Source organism: Temnothorax curvispinosus, unplaced genomic scaffold (assembly GCF_003070985.1).
Source record: "Temnothorax curvispinosus isolate PA1 unplaced genomic scaffold, ASM307098v1 QBEX01009885.1, whole genome shotgun sequence".
NCBI lineage: Eukaryota > Metazoa > Arthropoda > Insecta > Hymenoptera > Formicidae > Temnothorax > Temnothorax curvispinosus.
In genome coordinates, this window is record NW_020219665.1 from 92,150 (window position 1) to 119,657 (window position 27,508).

General features: G+C 36.2%; 1 protein-coding gene across 1 annotated transcript in view; it reads left to right on the top strand.

Moving 5' to 3' along the window:
- LOC112459494 (mucin-17) overlaps positions 1-27,508 on the top strand; it is a 53,617-nt gene that overhangs the window by 21,137 nt on the left and 4,972 nt on the right. The window contains exons 2-6 of the mRNA XM_025023607.1: positions 14,064-14,137; positions 17,344-20,614; positions 21,065-21,254; positions 21,586-21,693; positions 24,820-25,030. Coding sequence (XP_024879375.1) covers positions 14,092-14,137; positions 17,344-20,614; positions 21,065-21,254; positions 21,586-21,693; positions 24,820-25,030 — 3,826 coding nt within the window. The 5' untranslated portion in view covers positions 14,064-14,091. The remainder of the gene's footprint in view (positions 1-14,063; positions 14,138-17,343; positions 20,615-21,064; positions 21,255-21,585; positions 21,694-24,819; positions 25,031-27,508) is intronic.

The window sequence follows — 27,508 nt, forward strand, 5'->3', positions numbered from 1 at the left end:
ATAATATAATAGTGCGAATTTTATATATATTATGGACATTTAACTTTTTAATGTTTTTTTTTTCATGTCTGACAACTTTTTATACTATAATAATAAATATAAAATAATAAAGATAAAATATACATTAATTTTATGTAATTTATATTCTTTGAAAATATAAAAGATATAAAAATTATCTTTATATATAATTAAACTTGAAATTAGACATAAAATTCTAGCAAGTTTAGTTTGAAGATTATTCTTATTCTCAAATGCTCAATTTCTCATGTTAACGCTTCAAACGTTTAAAATCCGACTTTTTAAAGTTAGGTACTTGAATATACATATTTGAAGTCCCTCTCTCAAGTTTTTAATATTTGAATTTTTAAAGTTATGTAAGTGTATTATGCGAACATATATCTGAAATACGTAATTTTCTCTTTTATTGGTTTTTCCTCAGATGATATATCGCGACGGGATTAAAATTGAAATAACGTTACGGGTCATGTGTGTTATAAGAAAATGTAGCTGTAGTATTTATATTATCATAAATAAATATAGATACGTGTTTATTCAATGTGTGTACAAAATCGTAAGTTTTATATCTAAACATGTCCATATCAGTTTCAATTCCTATCTTATCGTTAGAGACGATACGAGCGGACATTTATATACGGAACTGAGATACATTCAGCATCTAATGTATACGTGATTTGCATAAAAGATTTTGTGTATTTCTCCAACGTGTTTGAAGCAAACATTCTCGCGCGACACAGTATCCAACCGACAGCAAACAAACTAAGAGAGCGTAATGGGACGTCATTGTTCGGCAACGCAAGACAAGGCCGTGACTTGTTATTGGATAATTGAGCACTCGTATTCGCACTGGTTACTCATACTCGTATCTACGCACGATGCCACCGTTGATGCAAGACTCATCGTGGCGTGATGGCGAAATGATTCAATCCGCTTAAAGTTCTCGGCAACAAAAGCACCGGATAAACAGGACGATGATACAAAAAAAAAGAAAGAAATGGAACAGCCAAGATATCATTCGGAGCAAATCAGGCTACGTGCGCGGTGCTGATACGTTCCCGCGATATCAGTAATTATCTGATAACGCGATAACATCTATCACGACCATGAATGTATCTTTAATCATAATTCAGCAATGAATATTTCGCATGGATGCTTAAGGCCGCAATTGGAACAGCTATTTGCGATTGGTCGCATGCAATGAAACTATTATTCCATATAGAACCTATAAAGGATTAATTATCTTTCGCGCTAAATCCAATTATTCGGATAGTGTTGCGCTTAATATGGATATGATTCGTGGAAAATGCGATTCCGCTTTTTACTTTTCCGCTTTTAAGCTGTACTTCAACCAATATATTTTGACTAATCGAGGAGATTTATTTACAAATATTATTAATATTTTTGTAATAATCTCATTATTTAAAGTTAGCAAAATTTGATACATTGGTAATGCAGCTGCCGATTTCTCGAATGCGACTTTATTCGACGGAAATGCTGCACTCATAAAGCGTTTCTTGAACTACGTACAAGTGGTTTGGCTCGATAAAAAGCGGGGCATCGCGATAGACTTTTTCATAAGTTTAGAACACCCGTTTAAACGCGGTGCTCGATCAGAAACTTTTTTGGAGCAGTTAACCGGCCACTTGTACTTGCAATCGAGCGTTGCGGCTCGGCTAACTTTAACATGGATTTAGTAGTTTGAACGGAAACAGTGATGCGTCACGGCAGTCGATGCGAAGGCGGTGGGCGCGCTTCTTCGACGTTTCAGGTTTCAGCCAATAAAGAGGATAATTATTACAACGTTTTAGAGTGACGTAATGTGTTTCCCTAGTGGCGTTACCAAACGAACCGGAAAATATCACGACTGTCGTGTCCTCTGCCTAAAGTACGGTCGATAGAAAGCATTCGGTATTTGGTATTGCTTCCAATCGGAGGAAAGTTCTTTCAGTGTTTAATGAAAAAGTTTCTTTGCCTCAAACTTGGAAGATTTAAAGACGGAAATCTAATAAAAAGCACGACAAAATACTTCGCAAATACGATAAAACTTAATTATTTGTTTGAAAAAATAAAAATATTTTTATTAACAAAAGAAAGATATATAATTGTGAAAAAAATGTAAAAATATTTTCTACTGAAAGATATTGATTATTTTTTTTACAGCTGATCAAGTAATGTTGAATTAAATATTTATTACCAAATTTAAAATTATATTTAATTTTCATTAATATATTATCCGATCTATTAACGAGCACGCATCAAAATTATTTTACAAAGATTGATTAAGTAATATCCTTTATAAATACGATCGAGATTCTCTTATCCTTGACACATTAATCATTTACATTATTATTATAAGGAGAACTATTAAGCAGCATCTGTGTTCAATTTTTTTCAGCTTGTGTAACACTTACAATTTCAAAGCGCGTCTGCGGATGAATCGATCAAATGTTTCCGCATAACCATATTCATAAAATACGGCGCACGCATAATCGCCTATTAATGTAAATTCGTCGCGACTGGGAGCACAAACGCGGGCGCGCACGGCGAAACAATGGAGGCCGACCGTGAACGAGCGAATCGATATCGGAGTGTCATTCCGTCATCGGTCGACATTCACGTTGCATCACGTTGAATTCGATTGACAACACTTACCGGGCCACTCCCGCCGCGTGCTTCTGTTTCACTGATGCATCACGTAGTGCATCGTTACAACTCTAAACAGAACGATCCGGCGTTGACTCAAACTGCCACTGAATTGTCTCGGTGTCGTATTAATCAATATACGACACATATTGTTTAAAATAACAGAATAATATCTATGCATTAATTAGCAAATCATACATTTTTCTATCTTACGTTGCTCATCAGTTTTTTTTTTGTAATTGGATTATGAGAAAAATATTTTATCCCGAAATTGTAATTGAATTGTACGATGTAAAATTAAAAATTCTACACCTCAGTCTCGTGTTTATTTCACGATTTTCAGTTTGTATGCAATTTTATATAATAAACGAGATATATATAAATACATTTTTTCAAATAGCCTTTCTTTATAGAATTAAAATAATCAACAATTTTTTTCCGCCTTATATACGGCAAACTACTCCAGAAAATAATTATATTAAAATTCTAGAACAATTATTAAAGTCTCGGAAATGAAAATGCGTGCACACTTCCTTTAAGATTTCTTTTAATTAACTTGAATTATTTATATTTGAGCAAAACTCATAAGAAGATCGAGTCAAATTATAATCTTCACACTATACAATTTGCTTATAGTAGTTTTCTTTCCCTCTATTATAATATTATATCCAGTCTCTCATTGATATTCTATGATACAAAATGATATTAAAATATAGCAATCGGAAATATAACTACCGAAAGTAACGAAATAGATAATTAAGTTAATATGTGAAGGTTAATACTAACAATATCTTGACAGCTGATTGTATATAAAATGAATTAAATTTTTATATAGGTTACACTCTCTGCTTTAACGCGGATCGCGCTTGCAAATCGAACGTTGCGAAGCGTGTAATTTTATACGATATTAAACACGCGCCTGCTTTGTCTGCTTTTCCCCATCAAAAGTTTCTCGCGATGTACCAATCGCAAGCAAGGTTTTGGGAAAACTCATTCTTGGCAACATTGGATATAATATCTTTTAGAGTATATTTTCGTAATTATAATTAAGAGGTAAATGTAAAAGGTACACCATTTTCAAGTAATAATTTTCAATAAATTTTTTTCGTTCTACAAGTCGGTATTTTATAGAAGTGAAATAAATAACGGAATAATTGATTTAAATTTGACCTATGCAATATTTAAAATAAATTATTTATTTATGTTTGATATATTGCATACACAACATTTAATTAAATAGATATCTATGCCAATATTATTTGTTACCAGCACTAACACTAAATTGTTTTGTAGCAAACATGAATTTTCCGATGAAAGCGAATATAATCACTGTAGCATCAAATATATATTATATATACAGTAATTTTGACGATTAAAATACTGTATACTTATAATTACAGTTAATTAATAATAAATAAATTTGAGAATTATGTCTTCCGGTAATTAAGTTTTAGTACTTACAGTACGCAGTTGTATTACTTATTACTTGCGTTAAAATATCTTCCATAACTTTGTTTAATAGAGTTTTGTTTAAATTATTGTACTTTAATGAAGCAGCTAGAATTAATGCCAGGAAGCAAGTACTCTCGTGCACTTCTCGAGACATCCGAGGGGTCTTTCTCGCATGCTACATACCTCGCAAATATTAATTGCAAAAAAAAAACCGTTAGCATCGTTGGCACCGAACTGGTTTTCCTTCGCCCTAGTGTACCCACTCCGCGGTCACGAAGCGCGAAGACGTCGTCGCGACGGACGTTGCAGTTAGTGGAGCGTACAACCGTGTGCACCGTATCCGGCGAAACATCGTGAAACACGAAGAGCCAGCTACGGTCAACAATAAAACACCAAGGGGGAACAGGTGGTCACGCTCCGCTGACCCGCCATCCATACTCGAGACCGAGATGGTTTTTTTCTAAGAGACGCCCGGTCAAACACCCCCCCGGTACGGGAATGTAAATTTACCGGGAAGAGACAGCGTACACGAACCTCCAGTACGGTTTTCTTCGCCATGAGAAAGACAAGATCGAAGGCAGAACAAATATCGGTCTTGTCGTGTTAAAATTAAAAAGAAAGAGGAAAAAAGGATTATTACAGCGCATAATTGTGCACTTAATTGTGTACTTAATTGCAGTTAATTCGTAGATCATAAATAAATATGAAAATTTTGTCTTTTATAAATTATTTTTTTACTACCTACAGTATTCAGTATTGTATTATTTATTATTTGTAGCATATCTTCCGTAATTTCGTACGTAATTTATTAATAACTTCAATTACTGTATTTTAATGAAGCAGTTAAAATTAACATATTTTTAACAGCTTCTCTTGCGTATAGTAAATTCGTCGCAAGTTTGAAATTTTCTATAAAAGCTACAGCCTTTGTTCAAAGTCGCAAAGTGCGGCATTGTCGCGCGTAGAGATGAATAAAATTTAATGTTTCTTGAAGTTGCATCAAATATCATTAAGAGCAGAACTTTCCGAAATGACTTTTTTACGATTCTTTTCAATTTCTGCACTTTGCAGCTTTTTTGCAAATCGCGAAATTCGTAGCTCTTGAAATTTTACTGTCTCCATAACGTTTATATTCATCGCGCTCTTGCGCAGAAAGCTATACCTTCATACACTGCAAATCCACGTGTTATTTTCGCTGAGGCTCTTCTTACACATTTCTTGCCGTTTTAAATCACTTCATTTTCACAATTAAACGTATCAACTTTTAATTTAATGCAATTAGACATGTTAAATGACGTAATTTAACACGCAAGAAACATGTAAGAAAGCTTCAGCCAAATGTCATTTTTAGACGTTTATGCGTGTCAAAATAATACTTATACTTGGATTTGCAGTGTAAGCCGACTGCTGCAGCGAGATAGCTGCTAAAAACACGCTGAAGGCGCAATCACTTACCGCAAAATTTTTTTATTGCAAAATGCAAAACGCAAAGTGCTCGCGGCGCATAAGAAGCGAAGGAAAACTCGTGTAATTCTATTTGTCAGACCTGGCGGTAACTGGCTTAAGGTTCGCGAAATTATAACGTGACCCACTTCTAACACGGAAAACGCGCGTCAGTTACCTATCGCGATCCTCGAAAAACCACGAGAAAGCACGCTGCGCGTACGTACGCAAGAAATGCAGCAAAATTTACACGCTCGAGTTACGCGCGAGCCCCTTCGCCCAACAATGAAGTCTTTAACTATCCGCGAGTCGCCGGCAGTTCTATTAGCATGTAAATGAAGGAAGTTGAGTAACGCGAATCTACAGGCGGCTTGTGTGTGCACTTGGGACGCGTTGCGTCTGGAGGAACAAGCAGACGAGGGGGAATTCATGCGCTAGAAATAATGTGTTTCACTTTTCCGTCAGCCATGGACGATGGATCAACTCGGCGCGCAGCTCGTGGCGCTTCGCGTTCTCGCTTTAGTAAACTGCTTTTCGTACCGCATCGTTCGCCGCGGCTAGGAGAAAGTGCGGCGTTTTCCTACGCCGTTCTTCTCGCCGCTGCAAAATTTCTGCATCTAAATTATTCTAAAACAAAGGACAACGTTTGCGTGGTAATAATTAAACTCCTATAGGGATCCCCGTATATAGTATCCTAATTTTTTAAACTCATTCTATTTTTTTAATAACAACGTTTTCCATCAGTAGAATTAATAATAACGTAGGGATTGCAATTAGGAAAATCGTTAATTGCGAATGAAATCGCCAAAATCACAAGTATCAGTTTTTTTTGCCGTTGAACGAGTTATACAAGAATATAATCGCACTTGAAATCTGAAAATAAGTTTGTTGATTATCTCCAACAGACTTGTTCGCTCAACAGAGAAAGGGAATGTCACAATAGTACACAGATACGTTGCGTCTTCGATACCGCGCGGCGATTTCTTCGACGCGGAGGATATCCGCTACCGTGACTCACAGAGCCCGGCACACAACACATCTAAGCACTTAAAAAATTTATACTAAACTTTCTACTATCTCTCGATACGTTTCACATCCCGGAGAGAGATGGACGCGGGGCGCAGTGGCCCAATTCGCGGCGGAAAAAGGCTTTTCGCGACGGAGTGGCGGAAAAGCGATCCAATCAACGGAAACAAAGGGAGCAAGATTGGTTGAAAATGCATCCTTTATGTATCCCGCTTTTCATGCAATGACTGCCGTTTGAATCGTCACAAAATGGACGCGTGCTATTGCTTTACGAGCTGCGACAGATCAATCCAGCACAATAACGGGGCATTTGCCGTAACCGCGCAAGGGATGGAAGAGAGAAATGCGAGGACTTCTAGTATAGTGTACAAAGTTAAAACATAAAAAAAAATTATATAGGTATTAGAAAATGACTAATTGATGTATCATCAATTAGTCATTTTCTTTATCGCATGCGCGTTATTTAAAAAAAAATTGTTTAGAAATATATATTTTCTATATTATGATGTTATATCACTGTGTTATACATATAATCTGCAGAAAAATCTCTGGCATTCTACGCGTAGCATTCGTCAAATGTGATAACAGCTATGCAATGCATATAATACATCTTTTGAACGATATTAATATACCAGGTTGCAATAACGTTGATGATTTTTCTGGAAACGATCGAATATATTCGCTAAATTTTAGAAAAAATTGTATCGCATTATTGGTTCCGTTAAACCCCGTGCAAAATGTAAATAAGGTAGCATTTTATACCGATATATGCAAACGATAGTGATGTATAACGCGGGCCGTGAAGCATTATTTGGCTTACAATAACCGGACAGCGCTCCATGTCCGATATTTGGCCTATTTGGGTCACGGTAAACAGCGGGATACGAAGTCCTGGACAAACACATGCAGAATCGGTATTCAAAGCCCCAGCCTGCCCTGTTTGCCGCGCACAAAGAGATCGCGAACGATAACGTACAACGTACGGAACTGTTGCGCGACGAGACTAGATTACGTTCTCGGGGCAAGTTAACTTGTACTAATCTAATACAAGCCTTGAGGTCAACCTCTTTCTGGTACCGCTGACTGGCTGAATGATCCCCGCAATGCTGCATCATAGACGTCGTAACGAATCCCGCGCATATTGCACGCATATTCCGTGTTCACATAACTAAGAAACCTAAGAGTGCATTTTGATGTTTCTCGCAACTGATGACTTAATCCTTCCACGTGCTAATTAATTGAATAGAGATGTTCGCGATTCTCCATTCAACTCTTCCCTTTTGTATTAAATGTTTGTATTAAATATTCCCTCGTGTATACCGTGCGAAATATATACCGTGTAGTGTTATGGCGGTTATTTCAAGTAAAATGTACAGAACGGAATATTTTCTCGTATATCTCGTTTTGCCAACAAGGAGATGACATATTTTTCTATATTTTTTTATATTTTTCTGTTAAAGAACATCTTCCCTTTTGCGACGGCATCCTTCGCTAATTCTCCAGAAGATTTCAATCTCTTTTGCGTTCTTTCACAGAACACTTTTCTCTTACAGCCTCAAGGCAATACGCTACTGATACACGATTTAACTTCATCCTGACGATAATCACCAGAAAAATATATATAAGTAATCTTATCTTTTTATATTTTTTTAGATTGCTTCACTTTTATCAAATATTATTGTTAGCTTGATCTAAGCTTTAAAGTTGGTTTCAAATGCTTCTAGTTAATTCGATTTATCGTCACCTTAGATTATCTTAACTGAGATCAAATTCAGTTATCAATCAATACAATATGAATAGACTATAAAAGTTTAGAATAAAATTGACGCCTTACAAAAATAAGTAACAATAATTAATAATTAGTAGTTCTTAGATAAAATATCTGGAATGACCAAAATCGTTTTTTTTTTGTTTAAGCTTATAAGACATATATTGAAAGAATTTCCGTATATATTACTTTTTTACACTTTTCCAATTAATATAATAAGTATTTAATCCTGTATGGAAAAAAAATATTTGAGAAGAGGATAGAAGGGCTGTATAGAAATAAAACAACATACTTATTAACTGTATAATCATTTTTTCCCTATTTTCAATAACTATTTATTTTTATTTACTATTTTTTTACTCGTGTAATTTCTTATTATTTATATTATTTATTCTTACTTATATATTTATTTGTATTTACGGAATTATTTGTTAAATGTCACGTAGCTGATGTATCTCGTAATTAGCGTTCTGTTTTATAGGACAACAGAATACGCCAATAAATGGCGCGTCGATAAAATGAGCTCTGTACGCGTGCGACAAATTGATGAGTAATTGCAGATACAGGACATAAATATTTATCCTAATTTGTTCCAGCCTATTCATTTTAATTTAAGTAATAGATCTGTGAGATGTTATATATTTATTTGTATAATATTCTCATAAGCTTTTCAGGTACATCTGACGCAATATTCACGAATCTATTATTTGAAATAAAATTCATAACTTTAAAATAAAATTAATTCATCACTTACCAATACGATGCGCAACAGCGGAGTAATCTACGCCGCAAATTGCGATGAAACTGTAACATATAAACGTAACAGCCAAATTACAATAACGATCAAAATAGCTAATATAAAAAAAAATTATTGTGTGCATGACATTTTTTATTCATTTTTCAAGTGAATATATTTAACAACAAAAAAAAATAATAAAATTTTATATTTTCCAAAAAAAGTTTTCTCTTTCTCTCCCTTCTTAAGTATAATTCATAAATTTTTATTAAACAAAAACTTTTTTCTTTAATCCTTATTTTTTTGAATTATTCAAATGACAACAATTCAGTTAAAGGAAAATGTGTTAATTTAAAAAAACAATATATAGATAATTAAATACTCACCTTAAGCGAGATTGCTCCGCCTGATGCCTTTTCTATAGATCTGCTCCATCTCTCAGTTGACAGGGATTGTTGCACTCACACAACATTCGCAAAGCCATGAGTAATCGCGGATGAACTAATTGTCAAAATATGACTATCGCACGGCACTCTCGAAATTAAAATTTACGATATAATATCTCTTTGCCACTATCTGTTCGTTTGACTGTTGACGCACGAATGATAGCGCGGCGCAACCTTGTATAAATGTATACGCAAGACTGTAACGACGCGTTGTACGTCAGAAAAACAAACAAGGCCGCGCGCCGGCCAGCCGAATTGTCATCCTAAAAAACATTGAAAATGCTTTATGAGATTAATTTATTTCAAATATTCTATTCTTGATACGTCAAATTGAACTCAATTATGGACTAATGCATTAAATGTCATGTTTACGTACTACGCTTGTCCGAAAATACTACTTTACGTACGATTTATCGCTATTGCTTTTTTTGCCAAATATTTCCGCACCGAGAGCAACGAAATCATGACTTTAATCAATCAAAAATATATCTGCGTAATAACTTTTCCGTTTGCAATAGCTATACACGGAGAGAATTTTTCGTTATATTTTACTGTTAAATTCACTACAAATGTGAGACAACTTGGCAACCAATCAAATTTTATCGTAACGATAGAAATTTTTGAAACATACAAAACACATTTTACAACGTAATAAAAATTACCAAGCACATTGGTAATTTTTTAAAAATTATTGAAATTTTACTATATATTTTAATAAAATTAATTAAACATTTTATATTTTATTTTGTAATAGATATTAATATTTTTTATTATACTACAGATATTAATCAATAGCTCGCATAAAATTCTTTGTAATACATGTTGTCTCACAATGTTTTTCAGGATAAATTCTAAGGAAAAATTCTCTCTGTGTATGCAATCAGTTTGATCGATTAAGACGTTTGCTTGAAATATGTTAAGACATTTGCTCGAAATACGTAAGATGTAATACGACAGACTCGCTACTCATAGGTACACATCGTTAATTCCATGCACAGTATTGTCCTTATTACGATACTAGGTTAAAACTATGTTACGTCTTCACTCGTGCAACGGAATTACAACTTCCGATTGTCGGCGCCGCTTTATAAAGCGTCGCTTATGCGACTAGTCGACACAGTGTCACAAACTACCTACGGGATTTAATAGATACTTTGGACATGCTCTCTCGGGAGGCGAAATAATAAGGAATATGAGCGAGCTTGCCAGAAAATGACGTGCCCTGAAATAAAGGCTATAAAGCAGAATATGATTCCATGAGGCAAAGCGAGGAAGTTACCATTACGTTCATTCGAGTAATCTTGTGGCAGTTGGACAATAAGAAATAATGTCTAAAAGAATTATTTCCGTGTTATTAATTCTTCTGCAATTTTAAATTGGCGTGAGATAAAATTTTAGATTTTATGATTATTGTAAAATCATAGCTGAAGAAAGTACACCCTAAAAAAATATTCTATACTCATAAGTGAAGAATTCCTCTAAGCATTTCTTCTAAGCAAAAAATCTTATATGAACCATATTTTTTTTTAAGTAAGCCGTATTACTTTATAAAAGAGTGAATGCGTGAGTTATAATCAAGAGTAAATTCCTCTATAGCAAATTCTACTATAATAATCCAAATAGCCTCTTAAAATAAGAGGATATGCAAGATATTAGTGGCACGCGCGTTTGTTAAAAAACGATTGTCTTATTAGCTACGCGATGCGTACACCACCACACGAGACGATGTCGACGAGCCTGCAGTGGCTGCGTGCGAATTGTATGCACATTGAAGTGTAGTGCTATTTATATAGTATTCTTTATTATGAACGGATGAACGAGATGAACAAGTTTTTGATGGAAGCACATTTAGGCGACTACTGGCCCGCATTTGAGAGTGAGTATTTTTTCCTATTCTAGTAGTTTCTGTTTAAAGTTAAAAGCTAGATCTACAATGAGACGTAAAGCGTAGTTGCATGATTAGGGCCAAAGCATATAGATAACATGGCGTAGCGATATACGACAGTCATAATCAGTGGACGTAAGTAACACACAAGCTTTGACGTATCCTGACTGTTAATACACCAAAGCGTTACTTACGTCTACTGACTATAACTGTATATATCGCTACGCCATGTTATCTATATGCTTTGGCCCTAATCATGCAACTACGATTTACGTCTCATTGTAAATCTGGCTTTTAACTTTAAACAGAAATTACTAGAATAAGATTTTTCTTATTATACTCACTCTCAAATGGGGGCCAGTAGTCGCCTAAATGTGCTTCCATCAAAAACTTTTTTACCTCGTTCATGTTATATGCTTTGACACAGAAAGAAGTTTTCTCTCACAATCAGTCAACATATGATAATCGGATATAAGTTATGCTTAATAAGATTGAATAAAGAATATTCGTTTTTTTTTTAAGTATTATTATAAATGCTATAAATAAGATTATTATTTGATTTATGAGAAGAGGAGATTCCTCTAGCATTAAGAGGACTGCAATCTTAAGTGTCTCATGGTTAGAGGATATTCCTCTAGGTTTTAAAATATCTTCTTGAAACCGTATTTCAGAGGAAAATCCTCTAAAATCAAGCGGAAGCCACTAAACAACAGAATATTTTTTTGGGGGTGTAAAATTACATTGGGTACATTCCAAAACTTCTTGAATATTTGAATTATATCTGCTAAACATCCGAAGAAAACTTTAAATGTTTAAATTTCAAAGTTTACTTATTAGAATCAAAAGGTTAAATTAATTGCAGATTTAATTTATGTGAATTTACGGGTGCAACATGAAAACTGTGTTTTAAAACTGACAAACCATCGGCGTGCAATTTGATGAGTAGAAAAAAGTATACATATATATATATATATTCACACAGAATATTATCAAATATACTACAAAGGTTCGACCGAAAATGGCATTCTCTCTATTTAATGGCATTTTTTTTTCTAGGATTCATATGTATTCGGTCAAGTTTTACTTATTACTGTTTAAATTTAGAGCTTTTATTTGATATTTGACTTGTTAATATTATGAGTTAATTATACTGACTGAATTTCTCTCTGTACCCCTCTAATATGAAACATATTTCTACATTGAAAAAAAGATTCGGTAATAATCATATCTATCCTGACCACAGTTACTAACACAAGTGCTTTAGTGAAATAGTTTCAACTCAATCTTTAAGTGAATATACTCAAATAATTTGGTAAATATTTCAAATAATCATAGCAAGGTTTGGCGATTATTACTAATTTATTACATATCACTAAAAAACAATTTTTTTACATAAATGCTATGGTAATCATCAAATTATTTGGTAATTATTACCAAAGTATTTAGCATTACTTACTAAACCATTTAATTGTTTCAAGTGTTTCAACTGTATAAAAAATATGTCTTGTTAACTATTTTGTAATTATTATCAACCGCTTGGTAACAATTCATATTTGTTACTACTTATCAAATAATGCGCTAAAACGCACAACCAAATGCGTTTTAAGTATTACAAGACTTTTTTCTCTGTGTTCAATGCGGCATAATCGATACGTCACGAACGTTTAAAAAGCTGATCTTTTGTTAGCTCTTAGGACATGCGCGCAGTCTCTACATGCATTAGCGACAAACTGATAATTGTACTTTCTACGATTACTTTCTACAATTAGAGTCACCGGTATGCGTTCAGTGAACGATACTACCTGCACGCTACCGCAGCAAGCGCGTTCGTACAGCAAACGAGGCGTTGAATAGCGGAGTAATACCAGCCTACATATTATGGAAATTGAGTAATTGCGATCGGACTTTGGCACGACTTCGTTCCATTCACACCATCGAATCGAAATTGCTTTCGTGAAATCTGAAAATATATCTCGCGCCTGCATTCCTTACCACTTGAATGTCCTAAGCACTAAGCAGTTTCTACTTCATATAAAAAATAATTTATTTTCCCCAAGTTTCTATTATTTTTTTTACAAAATTGGATACGAATGGTATTGAACTATTTCAGCGCACAGTCGGGTAAATAACAAAAAGATTGCGCAAAGATCTGCACGTTTGATCATCCTTGACCGACTATACCGGATCTTCGCACAACGTTGCTAACGCAGGATGAAAACTTTTAATAAAGCTCTCTCGTGCTGCATTGCGGACTGGAGTTTTATGTTATACTCCCTAAGGTGAACAGGCTCGTAAACGAGGTCATCTTCAGCACAATGTTGAAAATTATGTTTGGATGTAGGTATATAGCGAGCTGTATCCATTCCCAAGCTTTCGGTCGATACGTGTTTTCTTGAATATCAATCGGCAGCATACTGATATTGTTGACTTGCAATATTCATATATACGATTACTTCTTTTTCATAACTTTTATTTGCATTTATTGTTATAAATATTCTGTACTTTTATACCTTAACGAAAAACTAACATTTTATTTATAAATACAAAACAATCAGAAGCCAAGGCTAATTTCTATTTATTTACAAGCTTTGTACTTTTATTGCAATAGTATGCATTTTTGTAACGATATTGTGCTTTTTGTTGCAGATCGAGCGGGAAGATCTAACGGTCAGAAATGACGCGCAGAAGAACGTTTATCTTCGTATTGGGAGTATGTACAGGTGAGTTCTATAGTTGCAAAAAAATTCAATTCTTTCTATTTTTCACAGTTATTTCCCATTTACGAAAAACTACAGAATGAACATTAACGCGTTGCCTTGAATTATTCAGAAAAGAAAGGGAGAACGGTTTTCTAAGCGGATTATGTACGTAATTTTTATTTCGAGTCGTACCGCGCGCGCAGTGCGGCGGCGGATTGCCATTCTCGAAGAGAATGGGCTAGCATCTCTCGGCCGCATCCTGTTGCATTGTAAACTCGTGATGTAAAGCTTGCCAATCGAGGTGACTGCACCAAGTACTGTTAGGTCTACTGCAACGAGCATGCCTGCAAGAGTTAACTGTAACTTGCAGCTTATCAACAAAATTTTCCGTCCCACCTCGAGACGCGAGATCATCACCTTTCGGTTTACGGCTTTACGGTGAACGTGAAAGACGCGATCTAAATTTGATTACTTTCAAATAACAGCGAATAAAAGTCTGTAATATTTAGTTAAGTTATCTGAAGTAAATATCGCAAATGCATGTTACCCGGATTACGGATGTATATGCGTTAAATATCTTACACACGTGTATCTATTTGCATACAAAACGTATTTGCATTTCTTCAGAAGGAGTTAAAGTCTGACGACGACAGAATTCTCGCGAATTTAATTAATTAGCTGGAATTAACGTCTGTAAGATAAGCCGGTAATGCAATGGGTAATAAGATAGATAATTATTTTAACGATGTTTCTTTTCCAACGTCGTGGGCTATATATTTCCCACTTATATAGAGAGAAATGAAGAAACTCAAACAATATTGCCTGCCTTTTTAATGTCATTGCAAAATAAAAAAATCGTACACGCATATATCATTTTATGTACATTTAAATTAACTCTTTTTAAATGTATTGTTGAGCAAAATGCTATGTGATATCAGGGAACAATGTGCAAATTCCCAGTAATTACGTTAAAGAAGTCGCGTGTAAACTAACGAATTGAAAGAAACGACTGTTATTAAAAAACTTGCGCGCTGCATAAATAAATGCCTCCTTTATTCGAATCATTTTGTTGCGAGACAAGAAATGTTTAATAAATAATTATATAACTTTTACGTGCATCAATATTTGGATGTTCTATAGGTACTGTCCCAATCAAAAGTATGCAAGAAATATTAAAAACTCTGATATTAATTCTCCAGGGATTCAAAGACAAAAAAATGTATATAAATAGTTACGGAACATCTAATAGAATGTAAAAGACGTAGATTTAGTGACTGTAAATAACTGTTACTACTATTTTCTTTTTCAAAAAAAATTTTTCAAACAAAATTCTAAATATTTTCAAATTTTGTTGCTCTATTTTTGTTTGTTGATAATCTATTTATGTGTAAAATATTATTATATTGATTACATTTTTTAATGTTTACACTTTAAACCCTTTGTAAAACGGATATTCAAGAATTGATAACTTTTTATCTAAATTGTGAATCGATTTGAAATTTAGCCCAGAACTTCGAAAGAGAATACACAATATGATATTAAATTTTCGTCAACTTCGTTACATTTTAACTAACTCTTCAGAACACCCTTAATTAGTTTATTATTAACCTATATAATTAGTTTAAATTAGTTTAATAATATTATATAATATTACATAATGATAATGGATGAAATGTCTCTTTCATCAATTCCCCGATATATGTATTTCTGCCGTATTTTATTATATAAATATTTCGATATTATATAAATATTATACAATAGCTATTTCCAGAGACGGATATTATTCAATACGAGATTTACACATAAAGAGATACTATTGGCACAACAATCTCTTGACAGGATAATCACATTTAAATGCGTACTTTATGTCGCGTTTTATGCAGAATCTTTATTCCAATTGTATTTTGAAATAAATTTAAAATATAAACTGCTTAAAATATACATTAACTTTTCAGTTTTTACTTTATTAAATGTCCATATGATAGAACTCGCAAATTAAAAATAAAGGAAATATTTGGTTCTTATATGAAAGAGAACTGAACGAGAAAACACGTTTTAAATGTCAAGATACACGAATCTGGACAGTAGATAAATTATGTATAAGAAAAGAAACAAGGATTTTTTATCTTTTCTTTTAAATAATCAAGTTCGAGAAATCGATACTTTGTCATAAAATCTTCAGCATCCGTCAGAAATGCATATCGAATATGAGTATCGAGGTAGAATCAGGTGGAAAATTCTCCGCGCTGGGAAAATCCGCATCAATAAAATAAATATTTATCTCGGCTTCGCGCGACGTTCACGGTGAGGACTAGTCGTCTCTCGTATCGACGTAAATTAGCAAAACACGAGGACACACTCGAAGCCCCCTGCATAATTCTGAAGGTCTGTTTAATATTCAAACGCACGCTCTCGACGCGCGATCGCGCGAATACTTTCAATTTGCAGAGCGCAAACTGTATCGTAGAACCTCTCCTGAATAGTTCCGAAGGAACCCAGGCGGTAATTCCACGGACAACCGGTTTTTCGATCCATTAAACGTCTCGTCTACGCACGCTACTTACATTTTTCTCGCATCGCGCATCTCGGTGGAAACCAGTTGTCGTTATTGTCGATGAGCGCGCAGGAACTTTTGTTTTCGTGCGTCAAGCGAATTTATTACGGATTACTAACCATAATTCACCGATTTATTGTCAAACGTGTGACTTAGATTACATGGAGTAAAAACAATTAACGCGTTACACGTGAGAACCAATTTACTGCTAAAAGCTTTCCCACACAATTTTTAATGAATGTTTTGAAAGCGTAAATCTCTTGTGAATACAGGTTTTAAAATATAGCATATAAATATGTGTGTGTTACATAATTATTTCTATCTTCTCTCTAATTATCTTTGACAGATTGATGAATCAAATCTTGAATTATAGACAATGAAAATAATAAAAAAGGCTATTCACTTTTTTAAGAGTTTTTCTCTGAAGCGTGCTTATTAATTTACAACGATTTAATCCGTAAATAGATCACTCATAATTAGTTTATAAAAACCAATTATTTTTATTACGTGTTATTATTTGTTCCTCGCATTACATGTGTTATTAATTAAAGTACCATACGGTGATCGTAGAACCTTCTATATTTGGAGTAAAAGATAATCGTAAATATTATATAAAATAATAATTGTATCTTCAAAAGAAATAAAGTTGTAAGATCGACTTTTGCTATTTCAGGCACCTTACTACTACTCTTTAACAATGCAGTGGCGGAAGTTACGGAAGCATCGATCGCATCCGAGAAATTTGAGTCCCAAAAACTATCGACTCCCCATGGATCTACGACGATTCTAACCAGAGTCTCTTCGAGCCATCAAAATGGATCATTTGCCGAAAACAATGGAAGAGATATCGAGTTGACGAATCGAAAAACTCACGACACAGAAGATGGATCGCACGACAGTGTCATCAACGGCGCAAATCAGGATGGAGAAAAAGTCGATGTGTCAACACACGCGAATTCGCAGGCGGAAAAATCAAGCAATGATTTCGAAAGTTCATCGTCGGATGGAAACAGGAAGCCGCGGTACGGAGAGATCGTTGAAAGCACCGGGAAAAGCACCAGCACGAAAGTCGTCTCCGAAGATCTCCTCAGACTCTCCAGGAAGAACGAACTAACTGCGGCGACCGCGAAACTGTCTTTCAACGATTCGAAACAGGACAGTAAGAACCCAGATGATGACACGCTTCAAGAATCTTCCAATCGTGAAAAAATATCCAATGCGACCAAGTTCGTGTCGCCAAATACGAAGGAAAAAGTTGTCAACGAGAAGTTAATTGCGAACGTTATGGAAACCTCGGAATCTAAAGAGGCGGGAAAGGAGCACTCCGTTAAATATGAAGAGGAAAATAATGTAGCTGCGAATAAACAAGAGATACCGACCGTCAGGTCTATCTTTTCGACGACTCCGAAATCGACGTCGGAAGACACCGTCAGATCCGACGAAAAGAAGGACAAAATTATAAAGCTCGAGCATAAGGAAGTTGTTTCGAGAAAGGACAAGAATACAGTTTTGACTGACTTGAAAGAAGAACTGGAAGATCACACGACGGAGGCTCGTGATCGGGAATTAACCACAGCGCACAGTGAAAATTCCTTGGGATTTAAGAAGAGCGCGAATGTAGGAACGACGGCGTCTGAAGCATTCGATCTAGAGAAGATCGACGAAAAGGGACACGAAGGAACCGTCTCGTTAGTTAACGACACTTACGTGAACTACAATCACTTTTATAAGACTGTGACGGGGAAGGATCCCAAAACTAGCACGGGGAATCGTTCGATTGACGCGAGCGAATCGCGCGAGAAAGGCGACCCGAAAGAAGAGGTGGAGATCGTTAAGAACGTAACTCACCTGCCGGTACAGAGGATCGTGACTATCACGAACGATACAGCGAAGAACGATTCTCACGTTAGTGAACTGAGTAATCAAGAAGGAACCGCTTACGCGAAGAAAGAGGGGACTAGCGCGACAGATGAAAATCATCGTGAGCAAAGCGTAGATTCCTCCATTTCCAATGCAACCGCTAAGAGTACAGATGGTGTGGAAGAATGGAGATCAATAGGGGAGCCTGAGAGCCAGGTGAAGTTGCCCGAGACAATGACTCAGAGCGCGCGACTCGAAGAGCGTACCTCGTCCACTCCTGAAACCACTCCTAGTCCAGTTCCGCAAGGCAGAACTATCGGATTTTCCGGAGTCAATAAGTTTCCGAATATTGAAGTGAAATCTACAGCCTCGACGAAAAGGACCGTCGACGAGGGATCGTCGGTCACTCAAAGCCTGCGAAACAGCACGGCAAAAATAGATCAAAGACCTTATCCGTACCTAAAATCCAACAGGGAGTCGTTTCAGGCAATAACGGAGGCTAGTTCAAAACTGAAAAAGGAAGGTGGTGACGTTACGGAGGAAACTTCCGCTTACGAGAACACGATCGGGAGAGGGGAGTCCGAGAAGAAGCTCGTTGTCACGGAACCTTCGGTCGTGATCGAGAACAGCATCCAACAGCATAAGTCGAATAAGAAAAATGTAAACGAGTCCACGAATTCCACGACAAAGAGTCTCTTCTCTTCGACGCCGGTGACGGCGATTCCGATTGTCTCGGCCGATGTTGGATCAACGAACGAAACTTTGTCGGAAGGATTTAACAGCAGCGCGAAGGTGACGGATATGAAACGCTCGAAGTCGAACGAGAATGACACGTCGGGTACGAAAGAAGTGGAGAAAGTGATTACAGGCAAAGACGAAGGTTACGACGTGACTGGAAACGGAATAACGGAAGTGAGCCTGATGCCGGATGGCAAGGAAGCGAAATCACATTCCGGCGAAGCGACGGAATCGTCAACGTTGCACTCCACGGAAACGAATACGTCTAAAACAGTGTCTCTGAATACCGACGTTCAGATGGAACCGGAAGAAGCTATGATGATCCGCTCGACTTTCGTCGTTACCGAATCGACGAGCATGGTTCCCTTGGACAACGACACGACGACGGAAGCGAACAAGTCCAAAACTTCGACGACTTCGACGTCGGTGGCGGAGATCAATACGATCGCTGCGACGGTTCTCGAAAATTCCACGGAATTGGCGCCGAGGACAAACGTCACGCTGCGATCTTCATCGAATGTTAATCAAACCACCGAATCTCCCTCTGTCACGTTAAATCCCGACGAATCCTCAATCCCGACGACCACGTCCGTCGAGTTCGAGTTCGTCAGTCTCACGGAGGCGATATCTTCGGGAATTAACGCGACCGAGAGGAGCGTCGAAGGACGAACCTTCGAGGAGCAAACAACGCTTTCGAGGGCGACGACGATTCAAGATCCGTCCGTGACGAGCAATTCGACGGAGGACGCGGTCACTACGATGAAACCGGAAAAATCCACCGAACTTCCGGTGACGACCGAAGGCGGAACTCCGACGACGGATCAAGTGTCGGGTGTGCATCACGCGGACAACGAAACTATTAGAGATCCTCAAGATACTCCGACCACTTCTGAGAGCCAAAGTAATCGCACGGAGTTCACGAGGAGCGAAGTTACTGTAAGCGTTATCGATCTCACCAGCGTCACCGCCGCTGATGCCACGGCAGCCTCCGGCGTTACGGAGGATCCTCTAAAGTCTATAAAGGATTCAAGTTTCAATGCGAACATCACCGAGACGTCTGCTCCAGGCGCGACGGAACTTTCGCCGAACATAGGCGTCGCAACAACGACGAACGTCACAAAGAGCCCTTCGGCTACGAGTACTTTGGAGCCGATAGCACCCTGGAACACAGCGGGTTTCACGGAATCGCCTGAGGAGGAAGTAACGGAAAGTATTCAGACTCTGTCATCGGATGAAATCACGTTGCTAGTTAAAATAATCATCGAGGGCACCTTACACGAAGTCTGTCCTCGGCTGGAGGATCTAAAGAAAGCGCTCGCGGACGTCCTCAGAGACGGACTGGACAAGTGAGTGATCTGCGAAATTTTTTTTATTTTTCTTTATTTTTCTTTATTGAGTATGAAATATTTTTTTAAAGCTGAATATATATGGATGTACTAATTATTATTATTATTTATTTTTAACTACTATTTTCCATCTAATATTATCTCATAAAAATGTAGTATATCAACATTTTTCACACATTTAGATATTCAAATCTGTGCAATTAATAATTTACATACCCATGTATGTTAGAAATAAATAGCTCTTTTGTTATATAGATTACATAATAATAGTAATAAATTAATAGTAAATGCTTCTAAAATTGTTCTAAACTCATACAGAAAGTAAAAGTTTAGATTAATATATAGTAAAATTCTTCTCTTAGCTTAGCACATTCAACTTTCAACTAATTGTAAGATAACTAAAAATGCACTCGTTACATATAATACAGCGTGGAATACTTTATTTTGCAGGCCTGTGGAGTCGAGACAAATTATCATCCGTCAGAATCCTTGTCGCGAGCAGAACTCATCGCCGACACCCACAGAGGTTTCCTTAATCCCGATCCTGATTTACGTTGTCGACGAGGACAACAAGTTCGACGCCGCCATGACGAAGATTCTACCAAGTTTATACAAGGTGTCTCTCAACTTCCCAGTGAGAGTAAGTTGAAAACGGCGGAGAAGGTCTCAGGCGCGGATTAGAACATTGTGGCTGTCGGAACGTCAACACAACTCCATTATAACTCTTGTGTGCTTCGGCACGTCTCGTGAAAATTCAATCTCCCCGATTATCAACTTATCATTATAGACTCATTCACGTCGCTCGCGAGTAATCGCTCGGTTCAAGTTTCTACGAAGCGCCCCTTCTCTCTATTAGCTTTCTCTATTAATCGATCGATGCGCCGTATCAAAGTCATTGATGTTATACGCAATGGCACAGTTATCGAAAGAATATCTCTATTAAATTTCCTTAGGTTATTCATTCTTTCCAGATACACAAGTTTCTTCTGGTATCGGAAGCGGATTCCGGTAACGCCATAGCGGTCGTCGTAGTCTCCTCCGTAGCCTTCATTTGCCTGGTTCTTTTAGCCGGCCTTCTGGTAAGCGTTTTAATATCTGCGCATCATATTTAATTTATGACGGACATTGACGCTTGACATTCGAAGCTTTTACGCAAACGTGCACGTGAAATAAAAGACGCATCATATAAATTGTTCGGCATGTCACTTATCACATATAAGATTGACTTTATTTTATTTTTTTTTCGCTATCTTCGCGAAGCGAGGATAATCGCGAGAATTTTCAAGCTTGAATCGTTCTACTTTATCTCGGTCGTTTTTTTTTTTAGAATATAAATGTGTGTCGCATGCATTTTTTTGTCTGCCGTTCTCACACATCATGCGGCACATTACTGAGAAATCGAAGCAGGAAATACTAATATTTCAAGATGACAGTTGCGCAGGTCCGCGAAAATCTATGCTCGCTGACGTAATCCTCTGCTGCTAAAAGTCGCGCTTGCGATAAACCTCCGTTCACGGAAGGTTTACGTTACATGTGTACAGTTCATCTCCGTCCATTCGCCCGTCCATCTGTCCACACTCATAATTCTCTTCTAGTGTACGTAATACGCTCATCATAACATGTCTGTATACATATATATGTTTTCATCTAGGAGGTGAGAGAAAGGATGTTCTCTCGTCTTCGTCGCGCGGATGACGAAGATAATGCGCTCTGCACGCGCATAATATTTCGCGGCACGAACGAGTTTTTTTTCCTCCTACTTTTGCGCTTATAATTAGATATAATGGCAGCTTATTATATGGTTCTTTTTTTCAGTTGCGCTTATCTCCACGTTCCGTTTATTCGTATAATAATACGCGTGCACACGCGCGGTTGCGGTTCACGTGGAATGCAAGTTGATCGCTTCACGAGAAATCAAGAAGCTTGCAAATTATACTCGTGTAATAGATATTTTATTCATATGTATAAGAATTAATAGGAAAAAATTTGAGTCTATTAGATGTTGGCAACATCATTAAACGCGAAAAATGATAGTTACATTAATATTGCTCGTATTATATAACTTTAATATTGGAACATGTTCTGTTATTATATCGATAATAGCATCGCTATGAGATCTACTACGTTTTCTTCGACCATCAGTAACATTAATACCGTGCTGCTTGCACAGCGTGCAACAATTAATTTTAATGAACGTATACCGCCAAGCGGAATCTGAACTAACCAAATTTAACGAATCAATTAATATTGAAGAGAAAGAAAATTACTGGTGGCCTCAGGAAATACAAAACGGTACTATCTCATTTTCGAAACTGTACTCGTGTACAAAAGCAATTTTACTTAATGAGTAGGCCAGATAACTGTATTAAACAAACAAATTTTGCGTGAAAAAATGTTTTACGACGTAAAAAGAAAACCAAGCGCATTTTTAGAAAGCTTATTATAATTTTTATAAGCTTTCTAAAAGTACGCCTTTAATTATACAAATTGGTAATATCGTAAAATATTAAAAATAGTAATGATCACGGAACACGAATAACGATGATTATAATACGGTATTAAATCGCGGAATTAAAATCGATACGGTTTATTTTGAAAAGCGCTTAATCGAACGCGCAAACATGCGTGGGGCAATACTGTGAAGCAGGTATATATGTATTTGCAGTAACGTGTAATTAACGATATAGGAGAATTGACGTCGCGCGTCTTCTTACCGGAAGAAATGGAATGTCATTTGCACACGCGATTGTCCAGCCTTGAATGGCTGATTATAGGCCAGTCAAATTAGACCAAAAAAAGGCTTCTGGTATGAAAGTGATCCGAACTTTTTTATTCCTTTTTAGACGTGTTGGGGGTGTTTAGAAAAGCTTATTTTTGAGTTGTCGTATCATGAGACCCAGAGATTTTTGAGGGGGGGAGGGGGAACTAATTTTTTACGAATCGGAACGAGTCTCCGCTCATTTTCTTCGTTTTTTCAAGCCCTACAACTTTCTCAGGAGCGAAAAAGTGCTATCTATTAATCGAAACGAGATAAATGCAAAAAACCGCGAAAATTTTATTTTTCAGGGGAACCAAAATTTTCGTTCAGCTTCAGCTACAAAATGAGGGGTTAGTCATTCATTCTTTATCGACATTCGCCGAGTTAATGCGAAAAAACGAAAATTTTGGTTCCCCCGAAAAATAAATTTTTTGCGGTTTTTTGCATTTATCTCGTTTCGATTAATAGATAGCACTTTTTCGCTCCTGAGAAAGTTGTAGGGCTTGAAAAAACGAAGAAAATGAGCGGTAACTCGTTCCGATTCGTCAAAAATTCCCCCTTCCCCTCAAAAAGCTCTGGGTCTCATAATACGACAACTCAAAAATAAGCTTTTCTAAACACCCCCAACACGCCTAAAAAGGAATAAAAAAGTTTGCATCACTTTCATACCAGAATGTCTAATTTGACTGGCCTATTAGATTGACTGGCAAACGGCGTTCCACACTTCATCAGCGTCGCTGCGCCGTGGTTTTTGTCGGGCATGCGAATGACGATGTCGAAATGGCCCGGCCGGCTACGTTTATTCTATTTTGCTGACCGTCGCGAGATTTCCTCGATCTCTTTTCAGATATGTCGGTCATGTGGCGTAATTGGTAATACAACTCGTTGCTTAATTGCAATGAAAAGGACTTATCAGAATGCGTGATTTACAATTATAATTGTTGCATTCGATCGACGCTGACGGCCAATCATTATATCTATTTAAAGCAGCATCACTTTTTTCGCTTTATAAATTATATTTAAAAACGTAAGGGAATTACGTGAAAATAATTTGCATCAGATAGTTGATCTGACTGATAATATAATTGATCTTCTTATACAATCATTTTTTGTTAAAGATGAAATAAGAGAAACACGTAATTATACAATAATTCTCCAATATACCGATTTGCTTAAATCGAAATTATAATTAATCTATAAGTGGCACACCTTTATCGTTTGTATATATATTTTGCACGCTGGCGAACTCTGCAGTTTTTGATTCAGTGCATGGCCACTAAATTAACCGCCACCGCATTTCGGGATATTGTGAGTATTTGTAGACGAGTTGTACTGTAATACAGAGCGGAGTTGCAAAGTTGCGTACAGTAGAAGGTCGCTATATCAGCTTTTGCTTTTCGTTTCGTCGAACGTAACGGCCGCTAACCTTAGGTGTATCTACTTGCAGTTCATAATGAGAAAGAGGCAAACGAGGTTCAATTACGGTGAACGGTGCCGGCCGGTATCCTTGGACGCCTACAGCCTCGACAGCGTTTCGGCGTACAATAGCGTAAGGCGCAAAGGTGCGGCAAGATCCTCCAAGAGAAGTTACGGCAATCCGACTTTCGAAGATTCGGTAAGTTCGAGAAGATTAATCGTAGAAGCCTTCAAGACTTCAAGTTTGAATTTCTCGTGCTATTAGGAATTTAATCTTGTGTCTAATCGATGATTATATAGTGTACCTACTACATCAGAGATATTTAGCATATGTACCTTAGCTACATTAAATTAATAAGTTATATAAATTAATTTAAAGATATTTTCTTGTGAGAAATACAAACTGGCGTCATTAAATATATCGATTATTATGATAACAGAGAAATTGTTTTTCTTTATAATAGAGATTTTTTTATATTGTTTTGAGAACATGCTTATGGCACATTTATATAAAGAGACAACATTTTTCTTCCAACAATGCATTTTTAGTAACATATAGTTATATATTTCCTATTACATTACAGCAATAATTTTCTTTTCTTTATAGCTGTTACGTGTTACGAAAGTATAGATCTAAATTAATCGTTCAGGTAAACGATTGTGCAATGCAATAATATTGCCTGTATCCAAGTAGCAAAAGAGTAGCAGTATTCAGGCTAGCTTGGCAGTAGATTCGATCGGCACATTAAAGTAAATAAACTATGTTGGCGCTTTGTTTGATTTCCGCCGTTAGGTTGCCGTTAGTTAACTTAGCAATTGTTCCAAGCCAGTTGTTGGTAAATCAATAGTATAGTTAAATCATGTGTCTATCTTTGTTTAATTTAAAGAAAATACAAAAACACATATATATAATTTAACTATTAGTTAGTTTACTAACAAGTTAGAGCAACCGACCCTTAGATTCTTATCAGAATTTTGCAGACGTTATTAAGGGGGTCCTAAAGTGAAGGCTGAACTTCCTCGACGTCGGTAATGTCAACATTTCTAATTCTGTTTTCTTGTCATATATCTATATCTGTCCTTGTCTAACGAGAGGCAACTGTCTTTGTTCGATTACTGCGCCATCTCTTGCCACACGCAATATTGCTTATCCTGTCAACCTGAATGTGCTTTTGCACATATAAAAGTTATATAAAGTAATCTTTTTTTCTAGGTTTTCAATCTTAGATCTAATTGCACGATATTGTTCTTAAATGTTGTCCCTAGGTCATGCCGGTCTAATTTTGTGGATATTTATCGTGGAATTTTTGTACAAAGCAAATATTGTCGTCACGTATACCAAAAATTAACAAAAATATTAATTTTTTTTCGTTTTCGATATAAATTTGACCACCATGACCTAGATTTTGATGCGTACTTTAATTCTAGACAAGAATTTTGCATTTCTATAAAGTCAATTAAAAGATTAGTGCTAAGAAAAAAAGCCGGTATTACAGACGGCTTTAGGATCCCCTTAAATAAATACAGCAGATCCTGCGTCAATTTTATTTACAATTAATATCTATGTTCTAGAACAAATTTAATTTTATCTGGGTACCATGTACTTGTTTAATTATAAAATGTCACGTATTAACCCTAGAGAGCATATCATAATTTTCTCATACGTTTTTACGTCGTTAGTCTTTTGACTAACCGGGGTAATAAATTACCCCAAACTTGTACCGCGTGTATAATGTTTCCATTTGTTGTTAGAAGACTTTGTAATAGATAATTTTGTTTGTTCTTTAATAGGGAAGACGATAGTAGTCATCAATTTGTGGTAGTAAAAAAAACAGTAGTTTTTTATAAAATTCACCGATTTTTAAAATTTCAGCGGATTTTGAAAGACGAATAGACAACCTTCAAGCGCATGTAAGCGACTTTTTCGTTTCTTAAAAAAAAACATATTTCTTTGAACGTCTGAAGTAGAGGAAATGATGAAAAACTGTCGGATGGGAAAAATCGCAAGAAATGGAAAGTAAAACAGATTCTGTCGATTATTATTTATTTGAAAGGTAGTCAAAAGTTATAAAATTATATGGAAACAGTAAAATTAACTCTATAAAAACTTTACAAAGTTTTAATCAGTTGCTGTGTAAGAACAGCAAAAATGAAATAATTGGCCGAATCTTAAAGAATTATATATGAAATAGGGGTAGAATTTTCCGGGGAGTGCTATAAAGTGTATAATTTTTCGTTACCAATTTTCACAAAAAATCTGAAATATACTTTACTGTGGTAAATGTCGAGCGTAAACGACCGACTGGGGTAATACGTTACCCCAAACGATTTTCTTTTTCGGTCACAGCTGCTGCACGGATCTAACGCACTCGCTGAATGACGGAGGTCGACTGCCGGATGACTAAACTGAATTATGGTTAGGGTCTCGGTATGAAAACTATAACCTTCCTAAATCAGGGGAATTTGAATTTCGCGTGGGGTAACGTAATACCCCACATATGCTGTCTAGGGTTAATAAAATATTACCTGAAAAGCATCTAGTTGCTTTGAACAGTAGCTAGCTTTTAACCAGTTAATTCCACAAAGAATTATTTGCACATCTGTTAGGTGAATCTTGGGCCGATATTCATTCGGTTTTTATATCTAAGATCATCTCAAGTACAATCTTAAGATATCATAAACCAATCACATATATTATCAATATTTCCAAATGTATTTTG